The sequence below is a fragment of the Melanotaenia boesemani genome, chromosome 14 (assembly GCF_017639745.1).
Source record: "Melanotaenia boesemani isolate fMelBoe1 chromosome 14, fMelBoe1.pri, whole genome shotgun sequence".
NCBI classification, from domain to species: Eukaryota; Metazoa; Chordata; class Actinopteri; order Atheriniformes; family Melanotaeniidae; genus Melanotaenia; species Melanotaenia boesemani.
In genome coordinates this window covers 23,824,413-23,846,996 of record NC_055695.1, presented here as the reverse complement: position 1 = coordinate 23,846,996, position 22,584 = coordinate 23,824,413, and the positions used below count along the sequence as shown (strand labels likewise).

The 22,584-nt window shown below is 36.7% G+C and overlaps 5 protein-coding genes across 6 annotated transcripts in view; 4 read left to right on the top strand and 1 right to left on the bottom strand.

Moving 5' to 3' along the window:
* The first annotated feature begins 1,895 nt into the window (after positions 1-1,895).
* On the top strand, positions 1,896-4,013 carry LOC121653226 (mast cell protease 1A-like). The gene is given in 6 exon segments (XM_042006557.1): positions 1,896-1,953; positions 2,075-2,183; positions 2,185-2,226; positions 2,677-2,806; positions 2,955-3,200; positions 3,304-4,013. Coding segments are annotated over 6 exon segments (723 nt in total). The 5' UTR covers positions 1,896-1,910; the 3' UTR covers positions 3,457-4,013.
* Positions 4,014-6,150: 2,137 nt separating this feature from the next.
* LOC121652828 (spindlin-1-like) lies at positions 6,151-14,005 on the top strand. The gene is made up of 5 exons (XM_042005885.1): positions 6,151-6,281; positions 7,699-7,740; positions 10,355-10,602; positions 10,725-10,958; positions 12,118-14,005. Exons 2-5 carry the CDS (start codon positions 7,721-7,723, stop codon positions 12,321-12,323), a joined length of 708 nt encoding a protein of 235 aa, XP_041861819.1. The 5' UTR covers positions 6,151-6,281; positions 7,699-7,720; the 3' UTR covers positions 12,324-14,005.
* An 84-nt stretch (positions 14,006-14,089) lies between these two features.
* Positions 14,090-16,381, bottom strand: micos13 (mitochondrial contact site and cristae organizing system subunit 13). Its single transcript, XM_042005886.1, has 4 exons — positions 16,191-16,381; positions 15,617-15,773; positions 14,799-14,856; positions 14,090-14,555 (listed from the first exon to the last, which is right to left on the bottom strand). Exons 1-4 carry the CDS (start codon positions 16,217-16,219, stop codon positions 14,458-14,460), a joined length of 342 nt encoding a protein of 113 aa, XP_041861820.1. The 5' UTR covers positions 16,220-16,381; the 3' UTR covers positions 14,090-14,457.
* A 274-nt stretch (positions 16,382-16,655) lies between these two features.
* On the top strand, positions 16,656-19,865 carry hsd11b1la (hydroxysteroid (11-beta) dehydrogenase 1-like a). Its single transcript, XM_042005884.1, has 6 exons — positions 16,656-16,818; positions 18,333-18,463; positions 18,607-18,810; positions 18,904-18,997; positions 19,347-19,512; positions 19,631-19,865. The coding sequence occupies exons 1-6, from the start codon at positions 16,734-16,736 to the stop codon at positions 19,812-19,814; spliced, it is 864 nt and encodes a 287-aa protein (XP_041861818.1). The 5' UTR covers positions 16,656-16,733; the 3' UTR covers positions 19,815-19,865.
* Positions 19,866-22,343: 2,478 nt separating this feature from the next.
* rgmd (RGM domain family, member D) overlaps positions 22,344-22,584 on the top strand; it is a 57,261-nt gene continuing 57,020 nt past the window's right edge. For both annotated transcript variants that reach the window (XM_042007017.1, XM_042007016.1), the window contains exon 1: positions 22,344-22,566. The gene's annotated coding sequence lies outside the window, so the exon portion shown is untranslated. The remainder of the gene's footprint in view (positions 22,567-22,584) is intronic.

Here is a 22,584-nt window from a genome sequence, read left to right as displayed (position 1 = left end):
ACTATTGAACAGGAAACCCTCGCGTTATTAATGGCTCTTCAGCACTTTGAAGTGTACCTTGATGCAGCCGCAGCCCCAATCGTGGTTTATACAGATCATAACCCCCTCGTTTTCCTTAGCCGCATGTACAACAAGAACCAACGTCTCATGCGGTGGGCTCTGCTGATCCAGGACTACAAATTGGACATCCGCCACAAGAAGGGGTCTGATAATTTATGTGCTGATGCCCTTTCTAGGATTGTGTAACTTTGTCATCACTAACCCCTGGTTTTATCCTTGTTTTTTTTTTTTTTTTTTTTTTTTTTTAAAACCCCAGCCACGGTTTTGTAACTTTAGGGGGGGAGTGTTACGCCAGCTGATTGCCAACACCTGACACCAATCCCGAGTGCAAACCCTCCGCTCTTGGCTCCTGCATGGGATTGGTTGGAAGGGACACACCGCCGCTTCCCCCCCTTCCTATTGGAGGCGGTTGGACCTATCACAGCTCCGGAAAGTTCCTTCCAGGAAATAAAGCCTGAAGTCCCACGTCAGTCGACGAGCAACTGTTGACACAGGCAGTCTGCTCCCGGCCTTCAGAATTGATGTCAGTGCTTTAGAGAATCTGTGTCTTTGTTTTGGTGGCTAGTTTGAATAGCTCGGATAGATCAGGCTTTAAGATTATTTGGTTTTGGTTGTTTGATTTCCTGGCCTAAGAGTTTTTGTTTGGTGTTATACCGGTAGCTTTGTGTAAGATATCAAGCCCGTTTGGCTTCGCTTTCAGTTATTATACCTCCTTTCGTTTACGGCAGAGGTTTCAGTTAGTTAAAGGTTAAAACTAGTATATGCTGGGCTAGACAGTCACGTAACACGTGTTTTCTTTTAGTTCATTGGAGCTGCCTCATCCCGGTTATTAGCATAGCAAGCCAGTTTATATTTGTTTTCGGTTTTGACTGGCTGGTTTTGAGTTAGTAGTGGTTTTGTTTTGTTCATTTGTTTGGGCAGCTTCGCTAACCCCAGCATCTGTTAAGTGCCGCCAGTTAACTTTTGTTCTTCCTGTTTCGCTCACCACAATAAATGTACTTGTTTTCCTTTAAGACCTGGCCAACGCCTCTTTTGTTATGCCTTTCCTCGTACCCCTGAGTCTGGGTCGTAACATAACCAGTAAGCCAGGGCTACTCAGTTAGGTCCTGCAAGGGCCTCAGTCCTGCAGGTTTTCAGTGTTTCTCCGCTTCAGCACACCTGACACAAATAAATGAGTCATTGTGCACAGCTTCAAATGCTGTTGGATCTATTTAAATTGAGTCATGTGTGTTGGAGCAGGGAAACATTGAAAACCTGCAGGACTTAATTGTGTGGCCCTATTGTGAGCAGTATAAACTCCAAACAGCAACTTTGGTCTCCTGAAAAGAGATCCAGGCAGAAACTATGAGAGGTGTATTTTTTTTAATTCATTACAGCTTATTTAATGCTGTGAAACTGTTACACAGAATAATTTGGAGCACTTTATTTTGTCTGATTGGTTAAAATGCTGATAGCTTTGTTCAATAAAATCTGGATTATAATCTCATTTTGACAATTAAAAACTCATATACTGTCATTTGCACTGATTATTTTGGATAAATGTACAAGAATGACTTATGCATGATAATTTGGAACACTGCACACAAATTCTTTGTTAAGCAGATATAATACTTTGTTAATCACAAACCACAGTTTGGGCAAGCTACCCTTTCCGAAAACATCTTTAAAGCCAATGTAACAGTCTCTTGCATCAATCCTGTTTCAAAAGTCTTCACTCATGTCTTTTGTAATCTATTCAACAAACTGCCCAACAGCATGCTGATGAAATAAATATAACCAAAATAAGGAGGAAGTTTTCTTTCTAAACTATATAAAGCCAAGAGACTGAAATCTGGATATCACTAGAGACCATGGCAGTCCACTTTGTACTTCTGCTGCTCTTTGTCCTCAGTGGTAAGCTATACCATGAGCTAAAAATGGAAAAGAAGCCAAATAATTAACACTAAAATGAAAAAAAAAAAAAAAGTTTATCACAGAACCTATATTAAAGTTGATTATTTTTTGTGTGTTTCAGGAGCTGATGGTTCTCGTATTGTTGGAGGCAGAGATGCGGCCTCTCATTCGCGCCCGTTCATGGCCTCTCTGCAAGTTGGAGGTAACCATTTCTGTGGAGGTGCACTTATAAGAGGACTTTGTGGTCACAGCTGCACACTGTGCTCTATCCAGGTGAGCTTTTACTCTTTTTCTGTATTTGATTTTGTTTGTTTTAGCAGTTTAAAGCCGATAAGATCACATTTTTCTCACATCATTTTATGATTGTGTTTTAAAATCTCAGATTCTCTCTATAGTAAAAAAAAAAAAGTCACTTATTTTTCTTTCAGGTTATTTAATTTTATAACAATCCAGTTTTTTTCTAATTGCTAAAACATTTGACATGTGAAAGTATTTCTTACTACTACATGCAGGCATGTGCTCTCACAAAACAAACAGCTGTTATGTTTTCATTCTGGGAGATTACTGAGAATAAAAAAAAAAAAAAACTTTTCCAAAAGGTAGCAAATGATCTAAATCCCTGTCCTCTGGAAACAGACAGTATGAGAGAGGTTGATGAAGAAATAGAAATGAATTACTTGACATCTCATCTCACATTAAATGCAATGTCACTGCAATTTTTAGACCAATCACAGTTGTGCTTGGGATTGATACCCAGAGAGGCAATGAACAGATGAAGCAGGAGTTCCCTGTTACCAGATCCATTCCACATCCAAACTTTAATGATCTCACAAATGACATCATGCTCCTAAAGGTGAGGAAGGGAGGAAGGCTCATCCACTGCATTTCATCAGAGTTAAAGAACAGAAAATCTATTTGGACTATTATATAATAAATTAAACTAGCCTCTAACTCTTACATTTTCTTTGCTTTTTGTTTTTCTACCATTAACTCTTTCTCAGCTTAGTGGCAGGGCCCAGCTGACCGAAGCAGTGCAGCTGATCCCTCTGAAGACTGGTCGGCTGGGTCGGTGCATCACAGCAGGTTGGGGGGATATAGGGGATAACAGCACCTTAGCAAACAGGCTCCAGGAAGTCAACGTCACCATCCTGACACGAAGAGAATGTCAAAGGAGATGGAATAGGGTTCCCATTGCCCCCACAATGGTTTGTGGCGTGGGGGCCGGAAGCTTTCAGGGCTTCTGCTCGGTAGGTAATACACAGACTGGACATTGATCAAGCATTATTCAGCACATATAAAATTGTAAACAAAGCCTGCTTTCTGTTTGGTGTTGCATGTTTTCTCTTAAAGGGTGACTCAGGTGGTCCGTTGGTGTGTGATGGAGCTATAGCAGGTGTTGTTTCCTTTTCTGGACGGCGATGTGGAGACCCCAGGACCCCTGACGTCTACACACGCATTTCATCCTTCAGAGACTGGATCACAACCGTGTTAAACAACAATTAGACCAAATTGACTATTCTTTGTTAATTCAAATAATTTTCTTATTTTCCAACATCATTTTCTTTTCATTCTGATGAAAGGTGAAGCTGTATTAGAGAAAAATAAAAAGATCAGTGAGTTTTACTATTGTATCCTGTTATCAAGCAAGTTTAGTCTTTAAGAATCTTGAAAAAAGTGAAGTGTGAGGAGAAAAATACATGAAACAATTTCTTACAAGGAATCAATCAGGTTGGTAAACAATGCACAAAATATAGGATGTATTTGTTTTTGGCTTTGTGAAATAAATGAATAACTTGAAAGACAGTATTTGAATGGGTATTTAATGAGTTTTACAGGCTGAACAAATTCATTTCTATAATAATCTTGAAATATCCTATTTCAAGGGGAAGCACTGGAAGTCAGCTTGAATGAGCAAGTATGTGGCATATTTACAGGACGACTATTTAAAGGCTGCATTTTGGGTGTTGGGCCGTTTTAAAATTTCACTTACTGCTTTTGTTTAAAGCTTGCATCCTTAAATTAATTAGACTGATATAATCTTATTGGTGTAAGAGAAAAATTGCATTAAGCATTGTCGTGTTAATTTAGCCACTATAAGAGGCCAAACACTTGCATCCAAATGTTAAAGCCAGACTGATTAGATAAAAACAGGACCCTAACTCATCTCAGTATAGTTTTTGAAAAAGACACCAAACAGCCATAATATATGGGAGGTAGCTACCAGTAGAGGACGTTTTTAGTCTCCAACTGTGTATTTGTGTTGTATTTTGCATTATTTCACATCATTTTCTGGTCAGTTTTGTTTCTGGTCGCTAATGTTCCAATTCTGGTTATTTATGCTCCTTTTGGTAACTTTATGATGTCTGGATAAGGGAACTCCTTCCTTAGTATCTTTATTGTTTCAGTGCACTGACAACATGCTGTTGGGCTATTTATTAGGTTAGCTACAAAAGAGTTAAGGTTATAAAAACAGGGTTTCATAAATGATGCAAGAGAATGGTGGTTACAGTGGCTTTAAAGATATTTTCAGAAAGGGCATGTTGTCATATGAGTCCTACCCCAACTGTGTTTTGTGTTTATCTGAAAGAATTTATGTAATGACATTAGGAAAAAGAAATGTGATTTGTGTTCATATAGATGTGTCTGTTTGTGCTGGATTATTACACAACTTTGATTTATTCCTTAAAGCATTTCTCTTTGAGTTAAATTTTTCAAACTGTTAACAAGCTTGCTTCCCTCTGTGGTTGCATCATAGTTGGTTTAGAAACATTACTGAGAGGAAAGAATGTGGGTGTGTTTGGTGCAACTCTGCTTTCATGCCACTGAGTTTCTCTGCTTTTATAAAAGTACATGTTGCCACTGTTTCACTGGAAGAATACAAAGTAAATTACAGACAGAGTAGTAAGCATGAAAAAATTCATAATAATACTCTTATCAGGTTCAGCTGAACATTAAGGTAAATGACTACTTATTGTGTCCCATTAAAGAAGATTATGAAATGCTGTCCTGTTCTTTCACACAACCTCAATCTCAAAGTTTAACATTAATCAACAAACAGTAGCACAACAAATGTTGGTCTAGAGTATTAATATGATAATTATTTATTCTATTAAACATAAGTATTTCAGCTCAGTCACAGTGAACGTGTTCATGTACTGATTTGAGTTAGTAATTTTAAGGGTTGCAACATACTGTCCCTATTCATAGTGTAGTTCAACAGCTGTAATGCATGGAAGGTACCAACTGTGGATGTTTTTGGTCTCTGTCTATGTATTTCTCTTATGTTTTGCATTGTTTTACATTAGTTTGTTGTGTTCAGTTTAGTCTCTGACAGCTATTTAGTCCACTAACTATGCTAATTTTGTTTATATGGTAAACATTTCCAACTATGTTGTATTTCTTAATGGTCCTTTTGCCCTTTATTAAGGTTATTTTTTATTGTATTTATTTGGGTTTTCTCCTATTTTAAGATGCTTGCTCTTAATCCAAATAAATACTCAATTGTATTGAATGGTATTTAATGTCCCATTTTCTTCCTTTTTTCTGTTCTGAACGATCTGGGCACAAATTGTAAGAAATGTGTTTATTAAGTACAATTCTGGGAGGTATCTCTGCCGGCATAGGTCAAGTGCTGATGCAGAGCTTCAACCTAACAAGTAGAAATGGCATATCATGCTGCTCTCTGCTGGTTATCAGCAAAGTGCAGCATATATTTCATCATCACTAACATAATTTTGCTTGTCTTCATGGTCATCTTATATCTAATTTTGTTCATTTAGATTATGGTTTAGTTTTTATACTGACCTCATATTTTGTCCCTTTTTTCTTGTGGTAATGTTGCTTTTTTTGTTCATTTTATTTGTTGTGTGACGGTTGTGGGTCATATTTTGTGGTTTAGCTATTTTGATGCTTTTTGGTTAAGTTTCGTATCTTTCTCATTACCTTTTTCTAATTTCTTTGTGGTTATTTGTATTTCAATCTGGTTTTATGTGTGTTTTGATGCCCTTGAGGCCGTCAAGTAAATCTTTGAACATATTTTGCCATATTAGTGGCATTATTCTCAGTTTGGTCAGGTAATTTTAGTTGTAGCATAAATGGGAAACCAGTTTACTGTTGTCTCAACATCTGTACCCACCACCGCGTTTCCTAACGCTCTTCTGTGCCGTCATTGTCACCCAAAGCATTCTGGGAACTGTAGTATTCTTCATAATTCTACCCATCTCCCATTTCTACGCAGGTTTCGCGAGACTTACACCGGCGGGTTGGCGTGTAGCAGTATTTTCTCAGCCAAACGACCTCAACAGTACTGACATGAAAACTGCTTAAAGGTAATTAAATTGTGTCCCAAGCGAAAAATAAGGCTATAAACACCCCGTTGTTGCTGGTGTTTGTTAGCTACTGTTAGCAACTCTTTGGGAGGGTGTAGCTATCTGGACGCCTCCGCTTACCTACAGTAACATCTGCATTGAGGTAGAACAGTCAGACAGACCTGTGCTATGAATAACCTACAGTCTGTAGCATTTAGTCCAGGACAGGTGGGCTGTTGCATAAGTCGTCGCGTAGTTTACAAGACTTACCACGTCATATCTGATTTGCTAGTTTGTAAGTCATTGGGACTAAAATGCCACCCAGCTAATGATTCATACTGTATTTTATTACATAAAGCGACGGACTTAGTCTCATACAGTTGTCACAGCGTGGTATTTTACTGACTTACAAATTATCACAGAACGGTCTTGCTTTAAGTATTATGTATAACAAAATGTGACCTCCATAGCTGTAAATTTTACAAAAAAAAAAAAAAAAAAAAAACTCAGGAAGTTATTTTAGCGTGTTAGCCCATTGGTTGCTGGAGTTGTCAGTCTGTTGAGCAGCCTGCAGCCCGTGCTGCTGAAGAAGAGGCCCCCCCTTATTGTAGCACTGTGCATGTTTGTCACTTTGGCAGTTATTCCCACTAGAGATGGGATTTTTGGCTCTTTGAAGGGAGCCGGATCTTGAGGAGCCGTTCCTTTCAAAGAGCCATTCAAAAGACTGGCTCGTTCTCACAATATCTTACAAAATTTCACAATATATAAGAATAACAAACAATCAAAATATTTACCTGTATAAAATCTACTATACAAGATTAAAAAATTATAGGAAAAATATAGATAAAAAAGGATAAACCTGAGCAGTCAGTGCAAATTCTAGTAAATGTTTTGGATGGAACTCACAGTATTTGTTTCCAAACAATATTCTCTGCCCATAGATGCTTCACATGAATGGAGCGTGTTGGACATCAGACTTCTATGATGTCACAAATGTTATTTATTTTATATTCATGTTTCCTCAACTGTACGACTTCTTAGTTACTTTCTTATTTATTCATTCAGTCATTTTTAGCCTGAAAGGGGGTGGGAGTGGGGGGGTTGGGCTTGGCGTGTGTGTATACGTGTGTGCGTGTGACTGTATGAAAGATTTCATTGAGTGTTTTTATTCTTATGTTTTTAATCATGTAAAGAATTTTGTGTTGCCTATGGTATGAAAAGTGCTTTATAATGTTTGATTTGATTTCATTTGATGAAGGCAGTGTAAAAAATTGTATATAAAAAGAATGGCTCACAAATGAACGGCTCACAGTTGTGAATCGATTCCCATCGTTCATTTAAAAGAGTCGTTCAAAAGAATCGATTCGTTCATGAACGTCACATCTCTAATTCCCACCCACATAATAACTGAACATGGCCTTGTCTTTGTCTTAAATAGTTACTTTTCAATTTCTGGAGGCATGTCCAAGAAAAGGAGCAGGTATGTAGAAATGATTGTTAGTTGTCATGTGATGTCCTGCATATATGGCTTCAGTAAACTTATATCACGAGAGAGAAAAGTAGTTTATATTGTTTTACAAGCCTCAGTTGCTTGAATATATTACGGAAATCGTAATGTTTTCATTTAGTTAAATCAAAGAAATGCATGCCTAAAAAGGCCTAAGAAATCAAAGTTGTGCAAAGTGGCCTTTAAACTTGCTTGTAATTTTACAGTATGCAAGAGATATCAAACCATCTATGTGCAATACTGTTTAATAATAAACTATTAAAAATTGGGTTGCCTCTCAATAATTGCATTGTTTTTAAGTTTGTCTAAACACAGTAAATTGAAAAAAAAAAGTACACGAAGCAGGAACATGTTGCTAATAAAGTGAATCCACCATTGATATTCAGTTAATTACCTGTGAACATTTAAGCCAAGTTGAATACACTGTAATTACCAACAAATCTAAATTAAGCTAACTAAATGGTGGTTAAGGGTAAATATATCATAGTATCATCAATTTGTTAAAATACAGCATGTGTATAAATTATATTTTAAAGTAAATTATGGTGTTTTTTTCTTTCATATTGTAGGTAAACTCTAAAATCTCCCCTCAAAGATAAGGAGGATCTGTTTTTGTTGTAGCTGCAACTGCACAAAGCTAAACTTTTAACTAAATACTCATAAAGTGCATCTAGTTCTGAAATAATCCCATAATAACATCATCTCAGTCTCATATCAAAGTTAATAGAATTTTATTGTTTACATATTTTTAATACAACGACTGACTTTCTAATCTGAGTTAGGTCTAATATAGGATGTTTGGAACAAATCGATAGAGCGCTAAAAGCGTTTATAACCAGAAACGATTCACCAACAGAATGTGTAGCTTCCTTTGAAACTTGGCTTACAGCCCACATTTTATTTACTGTGACTACAAAGCATATTTGGTGGCATAAGAGCAGCTCAGCAGGTTTTTTAAACATATTCTCTCACCTTAGTTTTAATTTAAAGGGTGGATTTTAAGTTAAAGTTACCAAGTGTTTGGGTGTTGATAATTTGCTCTTATGTTAAGAATAATGAGCCTCATTTACCAACTGTTCTTACAAATTTGTTTTTAAATCATACAACAAATCCTACCAATACTCAGGAGCACTCTTAGAAACATCTGAAAGGAGATATTGGTGAATAAGGCCTAATGTTGGTATATGGTTGCCAGTATCTGCAGAGCTTTAAATTCACTGATGGGCTTTAAAGATGACGTATTATTGTTTTTTTCTTCCTCAGTTATTCAGCAACTCTGTGTTTATTTGACATTAATCTATGGCTTTTAGTTTGGTCACAATGCAAGGCATGAGCATGGATGATCTGCTTGATCCGGGGTCTGCAACCTCTACAATCCAGATAGCCATTTTACCCTCAGCCCAGCTAAATAAAACTCGTTTGGAGCTGCAAATGTTACGAGACCTTTTGAAAAAAGACAACTTAGCATTTTTGATAAATATCTCCTATGGAAAGTTTATCATTTTTGAAGAACCCCATTTTCATTGCTATTTTTAGGTTTTAAAATAAAGAAAAACATAAAACTTTTGCAAAAAGAGGATAGGCAGATTTTCTTCTATGGGATGTAGATATTTGTAAAAAATTAAAAAGCCAATAATTTCCAACCTACTGACAGAAAATACATGTATATATTGGTACTTTTAGTGTCATTATGTTATGGAAATTCAGTGCAATTATTCCATGAACTGAAAACTGAAAAATAGCTGAAAAACTTTTGTTATTATGTGTTTATTTAAAAACATTAGTTAGCTCTTTAGCATTTTAGTCATGTATTAAGAGCCACTGTGGAACGTCCAGAGAGCCACTTGCAGCTCCGGAGCCGCAGGTTGCAGACCCCTGTGCTAGATATAAAGTATGTTGTTTCTGTGTGGTTTTGCTATGTATAATATCATTAGGGAAAGAATCAGTGAAAAAGTGGAGCTTCATACTGACTGAATCTGAAAATTTAACATAAATTGCACCAGAGTGGGTTGTGTGTTCAGCCTGGTAATCCTACCATGTAAATAGTCATGACAATGAAAACTTGGATTTTCTGGAGATGTGGAATAAGACACAGCATCACAGATTAGAGCTGCAGCAGCCGTCCTTCTGAAAGGTTTGCCACTTAAAAGTCTTGCTTTAAAGGAAACTGATATATTCGTGAGACTTAATGCAGTTGTTGCCAGAGGACATAAAAGTTTCTTTGATGGTGCAGACAGGGCAAATGACATTGAATAACACTAACCACTAAGCATGACATCCAGTTGTTGCGGCCCCTTGGTACAATACTACTAGATTATTGAAAAACAGCTTGACAAATATTGGCCAGATGAAAATACAATCACAAATCAAAATTTCAGATATTTTGGAAATGTGAACTAAAAAGGTAATTACTGTGTTTCCATGTTGTAAAACTATAATTATCTTACCGTGAAGAGGTAATGCAATTATTGAGAGGTGGAACAATTTTGATTCATGGGTTAGCTGTTAACTTCTGTTGTTTTCCTGTGTTTTATGTCAAACTTAAACCACAGATATTCAGACCTGTCCATTAAATTTGTTTTACCAGAAAGCGGAGCAGTGGGGAGCTGAGTGACACAGTAACGCCGGACCCCAACTGCATTCTGGGAGTGCGCATTCAGCATAACTGGCGAGAGAGGGGGAACCAGAGCAAATGGAAGGGAACAGTACTTGACAGACTTGGCGTCAACCCCTCTCTCTTCATGGTGAAGTATGACGGCTTTGACTGCGTCTACGGCATTGAGCTGTTCAAGGATGAGAGAGTGTCCAACCTGCAAGTCTTGTCAGAAAAAGTTGGTGAGTCAAAGATAGCTTTTTTCTACTTTCACTAATTCACAGTTTAAGTTTTGAAGCTTTTTTTTCAGACTGCAAGTGTGAAAAATGGGCAAATGTTCCTTTTTGCTTACACTTCTCCACAGTGAATAACAAACTTAAGATACCTCCTGGGACAGAGGAGCTGGTAGGCAAAGCTGTGGAGCATCTGTTTGAAAAGGAAGATGGAGAGAAGAATGAGTGGAGAGGCATGGTCCTCTCCAGAGCTCCAGTCATGACCAACTGGTATTATATCACTTATGAAAAGGACCCCGTTCTTTACATGTACCAGCTATGGGACGACTACGCTGATGGAGACCTCAGGATTTTGCCTGAAGCAGGTACTGCTTATTTCTGGTAAACAAAGATGGATTTATACTTCTCAAAGCTTCATTAAGGCTTTAAAAATCTTATCATGAGCCTTTAGAAATGAGATCAAACTACCCCACTATGTGTATATAAATTATTTTTCATGGATATCATGTGAGTTCACCAGCATGTTATAGAGGTTTGTCTTTATTGCAAATGGTTATCATGGAATTTGACTTTCAGTAGCATAGACATTAAATAGAGTTGAAGCATATGTGCTCATCACAGTCATAGACTCATATCACTGCTGCCAGGCGCAAACCTCCTATGTCCAAAACTTATTTTTCAAGAAATGAATAAAACTGTGTGAAATGTGGCCGGGGAGAGGGAAGTCTGGGTTTCCCTGCTTAGGCAGCTGCCCCAGCGACCCGACTCTGGATAAGCGGAAGAAAATGGATGGATGGATGGATGAATAAAACTGTATCGTTATTGTATAATTGGACTTTATGTAATCAACCTTGGTATTGTGTTTTACATCATATATCTTTGGTTAAATATTTGTAAAACTACAGACAGACATAAAGAGGGACCAATAGTACTGATTTATGGAGGAAAAAAAAAATCACAAATTTTGGACATAGGAGGTTTGTGCCCAACGATATTCAGGATGAGGTCTAGAGTAAAACATTATTATTAGAAGATTGAGATAAATGTGGAAGAATCCGACATCTTTGGGCAAGAATAATTAGGTTTAGTAGTAGTCTTGTTTAACTTGTGCTATTTCTGCCAAGTCTCATCAACTGATTTGATGCCAGTAATTTAAGTTGTAGGACCTAATAAACGCAGTTACGCAATTTACTTTTTTCTTTACATGTCAAAGACGTCTAGAGCCAATTCTCATCACACTCAGAAAGGTGTGAGAATGTCTTAATACTCTAACTTGTTTTGTTTTATTCCCTCATTCTCTGGATTGTTTTTCAGACATTTTTAGTACCCATGTTTCTTTTTTTTTTTTGCTTTAACTCCATATCAAAGTAATGAGTGACGACAAGGCAGGTCAACGTGACATGATGCACTATTAGGCAGTATACTGTGGCAACCTTTAGAGACTTTATCTGATTGTAACGTAAAGTTATCTTATCAGTAATTATGGCGTGTGTGTGTGTGTGTGTGTAATGATTTACTTCTCAGAAAACAAGCACCTGCTGCCTGCAGACAGAAAGCCAGGGGAAGAGACGGAGAGTCTGGTGGGGAAACAAGTGGAGTACGTTACTGACAAGGGTGTGAAGAGAACAGGTCTGGTCATTTACCAGGTCCCAGCTAAGCCCTCGGTCTATTATATCAAATATGATGATGACTTTCATATCCATGTCTATGACCTGGTCAAAACAACCTAAATATCGTGGACATTTTTAAATCCACCCTCTTTTCATTTGCTTATTTTCCATTTGTTATTCAAAGCTGTGACAGGGTTACATAGCTGACAGGCTTCATTTTCATGTCAGTGTGTTTTGTTTTTTTTTTGCACAAACTGTAGCACAGCAATACGTGGCTTTTTCTGAGGTGTGAGTGTCCTTATTTTATGGTTGCTGCTCTACTCGTATGACTTAAGTTTGAGTGGTGTAAGATTGTACTTGCATCAGCTGCAGTTTTTACTGCATTTGCATTGTTGCCATTGAAGAGTCCGTTAAGTGGTTCTCTAAATTAAATCCCAAAGCTGCACAGAATATCCTTTAGAAACTTTATTTGGGATTATTAAAATAGTTCTTAAGCTTAATAATGCAGTGTTTTGAACAAGTGGTTTTATGTTCTAAAAGGAATAAATGAAAGCAGCAAAGTCACTTTGATATGGCCCCTTTGTTTTCAAATGCCAATGTAGTGCTGCACCTTTGCACCGTGTTTAGTATTCAACATCCGTCGGTGTGGTATGCACATCAGCTACATACTACATTATGGGATTCTTGCTTGGCTTCTATTCCTGCGACCTTTTCCTCCAAATCCATATTTTAACAGTATGAGGAACATCAGGACCTTTGCGCTTGCAAGTAAAAAGCTAAATTTGCATTTGAATTTGAACTCACACAAATCATAAAGTGCCTTCTGGCTTGTCATTTTGCAATGTTTTATTTTTGTATTGTTTCTCCTGACCGTACACTCTTCATTCATCTTCGCTTATGAAGGCCACTATTTAGTGTTTATTCCAGAGGGGCAACGCTGACAGCTCGAGGAAAGTTTTGCAACCATCAGTTTGTAGTAGTGATGTTTTGCTCTTAATGTTGAAATGTCCTTTAAATGTAACACACACCATCATTGGTTGTATTATCTCACTGTTGATATTGTGGGGAGCACTTTAATGTATAAAGTTTACATATTTAGGTTATGGTACAGTCTAATTGTTTCTACAAAATACTTTTTTTTAAGAGCAAATGTGGCAGAACTATGCTTTAATTTACACGCATGAAGGAAAGAAATGGAAAAAAATTGCTGCAGTACATTCAGATAACCATATTTAAGCTTTAAAACTTGTGTATAATTCCTTGTAATGTTTGTTGTGATTATTCCACTTATAAAGATATCTTACAATATCAATATAAGATTCATATACTCAAGAGTTAAACAGACTATTTCATGATTATAAATCTAACAAACCCATCTGTTGCAACCATCTCTAGCTCTAGTCTTTAAAACCTCATGTACTTTGTCACAGTATCATAGTCTGCATCGGTGTTGGCCTCAGCCTTTTGCTTTATTATGTATCCTGTAAATTTTATTTTCCTATCAAACTGCATGCATCGCCAAAATAGTGCCTGAAGGTTTTGAAACTTTAACGTTGATGCGAATATGTGACAATGTGCAGTAGAAACACTTGTTCCTGCATTTAAATAAAACGCAAGAGGTTTTGAAACATCAAGCATCAAAGCTAGCAGTGCTTTGGATTGTTTGTGTTGTGAAGGTGTGATTTATAAATGACTGCGCTCTTCATGCTTCAGTTGCCTCCCACTGTTCATAAGCTGTAGCAGAATCAAATGGCAGTTTGTCATTATTGTTCTGTAATGAGTAATAAAGTTTTTGCACATTTGTTTGGTGTTTTGTTCTTTAAACACAAAAAAGGAAAATGGCATGTAAATGTGATCAGACTGAATAAATCAAACTAAAGACGGGACATGTTTTAAAATTATTATTAGTCACAGATGGTGAAACTGAACATATACAACACATCATAACATTGGGGTTTGATCAAGATGTCTTAATATTTTCTTTTGGCCAGTGGTAACAATTTGTCAGTACACACCAAATGAAATCTTCAATATCTCATGTTCTCTTCATTATGTACAACTTCCACCTAATGTCGTTCTCAAATGAACCACAGTACCCATGCAGCAGAGCACCCTTCTTGCAGCCGAATCTCAGTTTTCTATCATGGTGACTCTTCCTTTCAGGGGGAGCTACGACGTGTCAAGGAGTATTGTCATTTCTCAAGTGCAAAAGTCAAACAAATAGATAATGTTGGTTCACCAAGGGTGTTCCTGTTCATTTGACAAGGTCCTTTACATACTGCAGTCCCTGATTTGTATATTCAGTTGCGTTTGTTGGAGCTTCTGAAAGGCCTGAAATTGTCCATCGCACTCCTGCAATAAAACAAAGGTCAGTTCAAAGTCTTAACAGAAAACTACATATTTTAAAATCATAATGTTGACTCATAAACTGATTGCTGTCCTGATACGGTTCTAATATAATTGAGTAAACCATAACAAACAATGCACAACCACAAATATGGATATGCTTGAGAAGAGAAACTCATGACCCAACTGAATCTAAATCCTATTTTTCTTGCGGTTTTAAAAGAAAAAGAACAAATATCAAGCTCTTACCAGAGTTCCACGCTTTCACTGGGGCAAATTCAACCTTGGGCATGGTAGGAAGCTGAGCCTTTGGACAGAGAAAGAGGAGGAAATATTAGCTTATATTTTATATGCCTCTTTGAATTTTCAAGCGACTCAAATTTCTCCAGAAGTATACCAGTGGAATCTTACTGGAACTTTTTTAAGATGGAATATTAAAGTATTCTCCGATAGTAAAAGAACCAAATTAGACCTGGTATAAACAAAAGTGGTTTATTTTAAAACTGAAAATCATAATTTTAGAAAATTATTTATCATTATCTATCAACTAGAAAAAAACCTTTGTACTTGGACTGATGCTGATTCTGCCTCTAAAGTGAAATGGCTCCTATGCTTTGCTGAAGGTCCTAAATAAAATTTGTGTATTTAGTTCAGAGTAATAGAAAGTTAACAAAAGAGCCTATTTTGTCTTTCACGTACGACAGCTAACTGACAGCCAACTGTGACATTGCATTTAGATAAATGTCCTTTATATAGTGATTTCTAAATATTATTTAAGTATTCCATGAGAGTTCAGTGTTGTTACTTTTCACTATTAAAATGATCCAATCTCTAAAGAAGTAGGATACTGTTGTACTTTGAAATATTTATATTTGATGAGAAAGTTCAGGGCAATAAAATAGCAAATTAAGCTCCATAAACTTATTAGTTGCATTATTTTAACAACCATGAACAGTTTCCTGATCACTGATCTACTCCATTTCAAATAAAGTCAGAAATATCTGTTTGACATTGTTGCATTAATGTGTATTAGAGCCATACACTCAAGCAGTGTATCTTATCTGTACCTCCAGACCAAAGTACTTCATCCATTCCTCTATGGCAGGTGGAACTACCGCTTTGGCCTTCGCCAAGGCCTCTGAGCCCTGTTCACTGCTTCCCAGCAGCCCGGAGTCATAGGCAACGTAAAGAGCTCCTCCTGCAATGGTCACCTTGGTGGCTAGTCTGAAAGTGAATGAACAACAGCAGCCATACTGTTAGCCCGAAATACTCATTCCCGTTTCAGTAAACACGCCAAAATGAAAATTACAATGCATTAAACTATTCCTTAAATCGATACTTAAGATGGTTTCTTTGACTGTAAATTAATTAATCACTATTTAATAAAGGTAACGCTCGCGTTTACAAATACAGTAAAAAAAAAAAAAAAAAACTCCAACATCCAGATTAACTAAATATAGAGTTTGATATACGTGAAAACAAAGCTAACGGTGAATTATTGAGCCAACTCGAGTAAGCAATGTTTTCGAGGCTTACAGTTGGGAATCTCCTGGGCAGAATGACAGCTAGCCTAAGTTAGCTAGCTGGCTAATCGTGCGCCAATATTTTAAAGAAAATTACGAATAACATCGAAATACTAACTTCACTACGGGCAAAATCCTTGCCGCCATGATCCACAGTAGTGTAACTTCCTTTTACGTGTTACTTTTTGCAAACACTCCACACCGTGAACCGGAGAGCCACTAACTCGTTTGCTACACTGAAGGACAAGCCGTGCTTGTATTTTGTATATGACTGTTGTGTCAATAAAGTTGGGCTTTTAACTGCTAATGCTGTTTCAGAGCAGCAGATTCGTTCTTTCTTAATTAATTTCTTCCATAAAATGTATTTCTATTTAAAACACAAACTTAACACCAGAGTGCGCAAAACGTTGCTGCTATTTGTAAAAGACACGTTTTCTAAATCAATTATAAAAAAAGCTTTAGATATTTCTGTATAAGAAGAAAGAGTTGATCTGATTAAAGTCCAAAACAGTATGCAAAAACGTCGTTGAAAACGTCGAGAAAGAGGGAGGGATGAAAAAAAAGGTTACTTAATACCTCCTACTTAAAACTGGAATTATGAACGTTGGGGTAAACTTATGTAAACCCAGCAAAGAGACAGCAGCCCAAGCAAGTTACTAATATGGGATTATTCACAAAATTCTTCATAGCGACTATATGTGTTGCTTACATAGCTGTCAAGTGGACAACTCCCAGGTTTGATCCAGGTAAGTTAAACGAGGTTGTGTGCACGCTACAGATGTAGTTATTAGTAATTTAGCATCGAAAAGTTTGTGTTCGGTCGTTGAAGTGCAGCAGTTATTCAGCTGCATCTTAATGACAGCACAGTGTTATGCAGGGCTACACCTGCAAGTAAATGTTTATTTATTTATTTACTACTAAACGTTTGCTGATTATAGGATCCCACAGTAAATTATGTAATTTAAAACACTTATTAAACTTATTAAATGTGCGTTTTGGCTCACTAGAGTGATACACCCATACAGCACATTGTATGATACATACTTGGGTTTTTTTTCCTTTCTTTTTTTTAACGAGAAAAAACAAGTTTAACAGGTTGTGCATGCTGTCTTAACTACATTAACGTGTTAACAGGTGTGTCCCAATTCAGGGTCTGCACACTCCATGAACATGTTTGAAAACAATTATGGGGTAATATGTGTCTGTACTGTAAAACATCTCTTAAGATAACGATATAAAGTCAGTATATTAAATGTTATAAAACAAAGTGATCAGAAACCAGTTAATAAAATGAAAAAACTTGCAGAGTGCAGAGCAGTTTGAAAATGTTCATGCCTTTTGGGGGGAAATTAAAGTTGGTAAGGCTTGATCAAATGTCCCCTACTATCCAATGTTACTGCATCTTTAAGAATGCATTAAAAATAAATAAAATAAAAGCCTTGTTACAATTGTTGGACTCAATAGGTAGCGCATAACACCTGAGAACCATTTTAGATACATTTTGAACTATTTTTGTGATGAGATACAGCACATGCCTTTTGCTCTGCACTGAACAAAATAATCTGTGTAAAATGATGATAATGAACGTTTAATGTTCCCTTTGGGAAATCTGGGAGTGGAGCCACAAACTGAGCGAGTAATTGGTAATGATCCGAGTTCCACATGTGACTGAAGGGCCTTACGAGAGAGAAAGCAGTATTTATCCACACTGTGAGGAGACACTGTACAATATTCCACTAGTAGTTACATAATATGGTTTGAATTAATAGTTTAGTATTAAAGCACTTGCACATAGCAAGTACTGTTTTAAAAAGTCACTGCCACAGTTTGGGGTCACAGATTGTACAACAAGGGTCAAATGAACAACACGTAGATGAATCTAAATGTCCTTTGACTTGAAACAACCTATGCAGGACTTTGGCCTTTTTTTTTTTTTTTTTTTTTAATCTTTTTATGGTGTACCTTCTTGTCTTTAACAATCATAGATAAAATGAGAATCAAAGTGAGATAAGTGAGAAACATTTCAGTCATTAGAGTCATTGCTGAACATTTGCATGCAAATCTTTATAACACTATTATGAACACAGATTGATTTCCTCTGGGATGTAATTTATCTGCCGGCACACACATTAGGCTTATCACAAGTAACACAGATGTGTTATTACATTGATCACTTTTCAATACATGAAAAGCTATTCTTTAATGTGTTTTGTGTATTAATATAGTTGTACCTGTTCTAAACAGAATGAATTTGTCTCAGAATCTCTCAAAGGTGCCAGAGTACTGGTGACAGGGGCCAGTACAGGCATTGGTGAGCAGATGGCATATCATTATGCCCGTTTTGGAGCCAAGATTGTCATTACAGCAAGGAGGGAGAAAGTGTTGCAGCAGGTCAGTGAACTTGTAGACATTCTTTGTAATGTTCTTTATTTGTAGAGTTGTGTGCATGTCAGGTCAAATACAACATATAAACAGCCAGATTCATTTTCTATATCACTGTATTGAAGTTTTTTCTGACTGATCTTGGTTTATAGGTGGCAGAGAAGTGCCTGACTCTGGGAGCCCAGAAAGCTCTTTATGTAGCAGCAGACATGGCCAGCGATTCTGACCCCGAAAAAGTGGTAGAGTTTGCTGTGGAGAAGCTCGGAGGCTTGGATTACCTGGTTCTAAACCACATTGGTCCTAGTCCCTTCAGCATGTGGGAGGGGGATGTAGAGCACACCAGGTGGCTAATGAAGGTAATGGAGCATTTTGATGGTCCATCAGCACATAAAATGAAGGGGAATGCCCTGATCTTTCTACGCATGTGTGTGTGTGTTTGTATTTCAAAGGTCAATTTCTTCAGTTATATTCAGATGGCTTGGAAAGCTTTGCCCTCGCTTGAGCAAAGTAAAGGATCTCTGGTGGTTGTTTCATCACTTTTAGGTAGATATGCCTCATTATTTTAATGCACATTTAATGAACTGTTCATCTACTTGGGTTCATATTTGCAAAAGTGATTTCACAGAACAGTTACACACTGTAGTATGAATTTACTTTTAGTAAAATCTTTTTAACATTGTGATGATCCTGTTGTAAAGCATTTTTTCATAAAGAAAAACTGAAAAAAAGGAAAATAATTGGAGGGATAAGAAATGAATAACGTGTCATTTGAAATGTTATTTTTTTCCACTGTCTGATCATTTAAAAGCTTCCCTGAAGCTTTCTGTTCATTCAGTGGAGCTTCAAGAGTAGAATGATTCTCTATTTTAACCCACCTGTTTATGCCTTACAGGTAAGGTGTCCGGTCCCTTTGCGGTGCCATACAGCTCAACCAAATTTGCCTTGAATGGATTCTTTGGGTCACTGTGGCATGAGCTGGCTATGAAGAAGAGCAATGTGTCCATCTCTATATGCACTCTGGGGCTCATTGATACTGAATCAGCAATGGAGAAAGTCAAGTTAGTCAAAAATATATACTGTATATGCATATGTGCAAATGATTATAAAATATTTGGCATCATTAACGTTACTTGAAGTATTTTTTTTAGTTAAGTGTATGTTTTTTCTGTTTCCCAGGGGAGTCACTAATGTACCAGCCTACCCTGCTACAGAAGCAGCACTGAACATCATCATCACAGGAGCAACAAGACAGCTGAATCTTTACTACCCTTGGTTCACATATTTGATTGATATCGTCAAAGATTGGAGTCCTTCTATTACAAGCTATGCAATCCAGAACTCATACAACTACAATCCATGAGGAACATGTGGACGTGTTTAAAGTTTACCACAGAAATTATGACGCGTTCATGTTCACACTAGACACCATTGTACCATTAAGAAACCAGTCTATAACTGATGTTTTACACTTGCATTCCTCTCAGATTTAAAGCCTAATAGTAAATTTAACTTTGAGCCATTTTCTTCTTTATTTCAGGGTCTACTGTTATAATGTCTGAAGACTCATAGCTTCTTCCATTTTAGCTTTCCTTCAAAGAGACTAGCCCAAGTCTGCACAGTGCAGTCACTGCTATCCAGCAGTGACCATACTGTAGCAAAAAACGAGAAGTCAGAGGACAAAAGTTTTTCATTTTTATTCAATAGATGGGGCAGCACACAGAGGTTGACTTCTTTTTCAAGTTACATTTTCCCTACTCTTCAGTGAGAATATACTCATTAACTGGATGTCAAACTTCAATAAACTGACACACTTCCCCTCCACTCAAACTGTCTTCTGCTTGTTAAATATTTCATATTTAAGTATAGTAGAGCTGTATGTTTTTTATTATTATTATTAGTAAGTACTATAAATTATATTATATTATATTATATTATATTATATTATATTATATTATATTATATTATATTATATTATATTATATTATATTATATTATATTATGAATATAAAAAAATATAAATGTTGGTGATGAGCATTCAATCAAAAGTTTGATTAAAAATAAAGATGCTAAAATTGACATAAAATCACAGCTAAAAACAGTAACAATCACAAATAAACATTTTAAAGCATTAGAAATTAAATTGGTACTTAGAATTTCGTAAGACATTAGGATAAAGCAAATTTTAAAAAAAGAACAGCGTTAATGATTACTGATATCTAGTGGTCAAGTTGGATGCCACAAACATTCTGAATGCTGTCCACACGCTTGCTGACTCCTGTGACAGTAACAAAACAGCCAGAGAGAAGAGGATTGCAACAGATCCTCCCACAGCAGGGCAACCTCAGCTTGGTATTTAGAGCAATCCCATATAAGCAATAAACCAAACAGGGTGGGGTTTAACATATTGTTTAGCCAGTTTAAAAATAATAATAATAATAAAATAAAATAAATAAACACTGTCACTGTTGCCACCGTATTCTTTGCTTTTTCTCTTAGAGGAGTTTTCTTCTGCTTGTGTGTTATAATATTTATAAACCCATTCTCCTGTGAATCATTATAATAAAATTACCTTTAGAAAAAGAAAGAAAACACAATAGTCATAATAAAACACGCCAAACATCACTGTAAGAGAAAGCAGCTTCATCGTATTACTGTCCACCAAAATTCCTGTTCACCAGCCGTCTTTGGTCTTTTTAGATTGCAGCTCTTTTAGATTTAAATGGCTTTTTTTAGGGTAACAACACATGCTTGTGTTATGGGTAATAACACAACTTTTTTAGCAAAGTGATAAGATGCCAATTTGTCAATTTCTATGACAATTAGTGATAGATCCTTATTGATCATCGACAAAGTAGTCAAAGTAATGAGGCAGGAAAATGTTATGTGTGATGGTTCAACGGTATCATTCCTCTTGATTATCGTGTTAAAACAGATTTCTTGAATATAACTACAGCTAATTATGACTTTCATGAAAGATTTTTCCACAGATTTCTCTCTCTTGACTGACAACCTGTTCAGGGTGTACCCTGGTGTATCTTGCTTCTCGATTAGAAACTGCTAGGATAAGGTCCAGCCTCTATGCACACGACTGAAGTACTTGAGCGACTTTGCCAATACACCATTTACTTTCACACCACACACTAATGTAAATTGATTTGAATTGAAGTGGCTTCAGTCTGGACGAACGTGCACTTTGAACATCCACATGAGGGCAGTAGTGTCTAAGTTGTGAGATAGCGTCACTGCTTCTTAGCCTCAGCATCCAGCCCTTTACACTTCCATTTACTGTCATTACTAGAGCATCATTTATTCCATAAGTGATAAAATGATGACTTTTACCAAGTTTCATCTTATACAGTTTATCTTAAATTCTTTAAATTTCACAAGCTGAGTAATTAGATTCTTTTTTTTCTTTTTTAAATCTACATATCAATGCTCATTCTTGCTGTTCCTTTTCCCTTTGCTCTGCACCCCTGGATTCTCCTCCATTTCCATTCTGTATCTCATTTAGTTTTGTCTTCCCAAAGCTGGCCACAGTAGACTTCCTACAGAGCAGGACTTTCTCAGTGGGTTTCTTTGTGCCTTTGTCCACAACCCCAAAGTCACCACAGGTTTCCTGTGAAGCTGTTGGCTCTATCCATCCCGGTGGTCTTCCTCTTTTGTAGTGCACCCTAGAAGCTGCACCCTGCTGTTAGAGTCTTTTTCTACTATATATGAAAAGTGAGCTGTCCTTGTACCAAAAATAATTTAAAAATATATAACTTGAAAGACTGAGAAACAAGCTGTTTCTTCTAGATACATATGACATTTTTCAGCATTAGAAAGAGCCTTTAGCTAGGAGTTGACTTTTTTCTATTGGCTTGTGATGGATATGACTGATACCAAAAAGTAATTGGAGGATGTGTTCTTTTTGTCTTTATCTCAACAATCATTGTTGTTTAAGAAGACTGCAAAGATGGTAAAATCTCCCAGAAGAAACCATGGAAAGAAACATCTTTCTCTTCCTTTGTCACACATGCACACACAATACTGGGACCTCCTGGAGAGGAGAGCAGGCATGGCCTGGGAGCACAGCCAGAAACACCTGCAACAGATTAGTGCTCTAATGCAAGGTAATAAATCCTCTCACC

Coding starts and splice junctions, on each gene's coding strand:
- hsd11b1la (XM_042005884.1), top strand. CDS start 16,734: ATGGGATTATTCACAAAATTCTTCATAGCGACTATATGTGTTGCTTAC. Junction 16,819..18,332: donor AACTCCCAGGTTTGATCCAG/GTAAGTTAAACG, acceptor AATTTGTCTCAG/AATCTCTCAAAGGTGCCAGA. Junction 18,998..19,346: donor GGTTGTTTCATCACTTTTAG/GTAGATATGCCT, acceptor TATGCCTTACAG/GTAAGGTGTCCGGTCCCTTT.
- LOC121652828 (XM_042005885.1), top strand. CDS start 7,721: ATGTCCAAGAAAAGGAGCAG. Junction 7,741..10,354: donor ATGTCCAAGAAAAGGAGCAG/GTATGTAGAAAT, acceptor TTGTTTTACCAG/AAAGCGGAGCAGTGGGGAGC. Junction 10,959..12,117: donor CAGGATTTTGCCTGAAGCAG/GTACTGCTTATT, acceptor TTTACTTCTCAG/AAAACAAGCACCTGCTGCCT.
- micos13 (XM_042005886.1), bottom strand. CDS start 16,219: ATGGCGGCAAGGATTTTGCCCGTAGTGAA. Junction 15,774..16,190: donor AGGATTTTGCCCGTAGTGAA/GTTAGTATTTCG, acceptor ATTCACTTTCAG/ACTAGCCACCAAGGTGACCA. Junction 14,857..15,616: donor TGAAGTACTTTGGTCTGGAG/GTACAGATAAGA, acceptor CTCTGTCCAAAG/GCTCAGCTTCCTACCATGCC.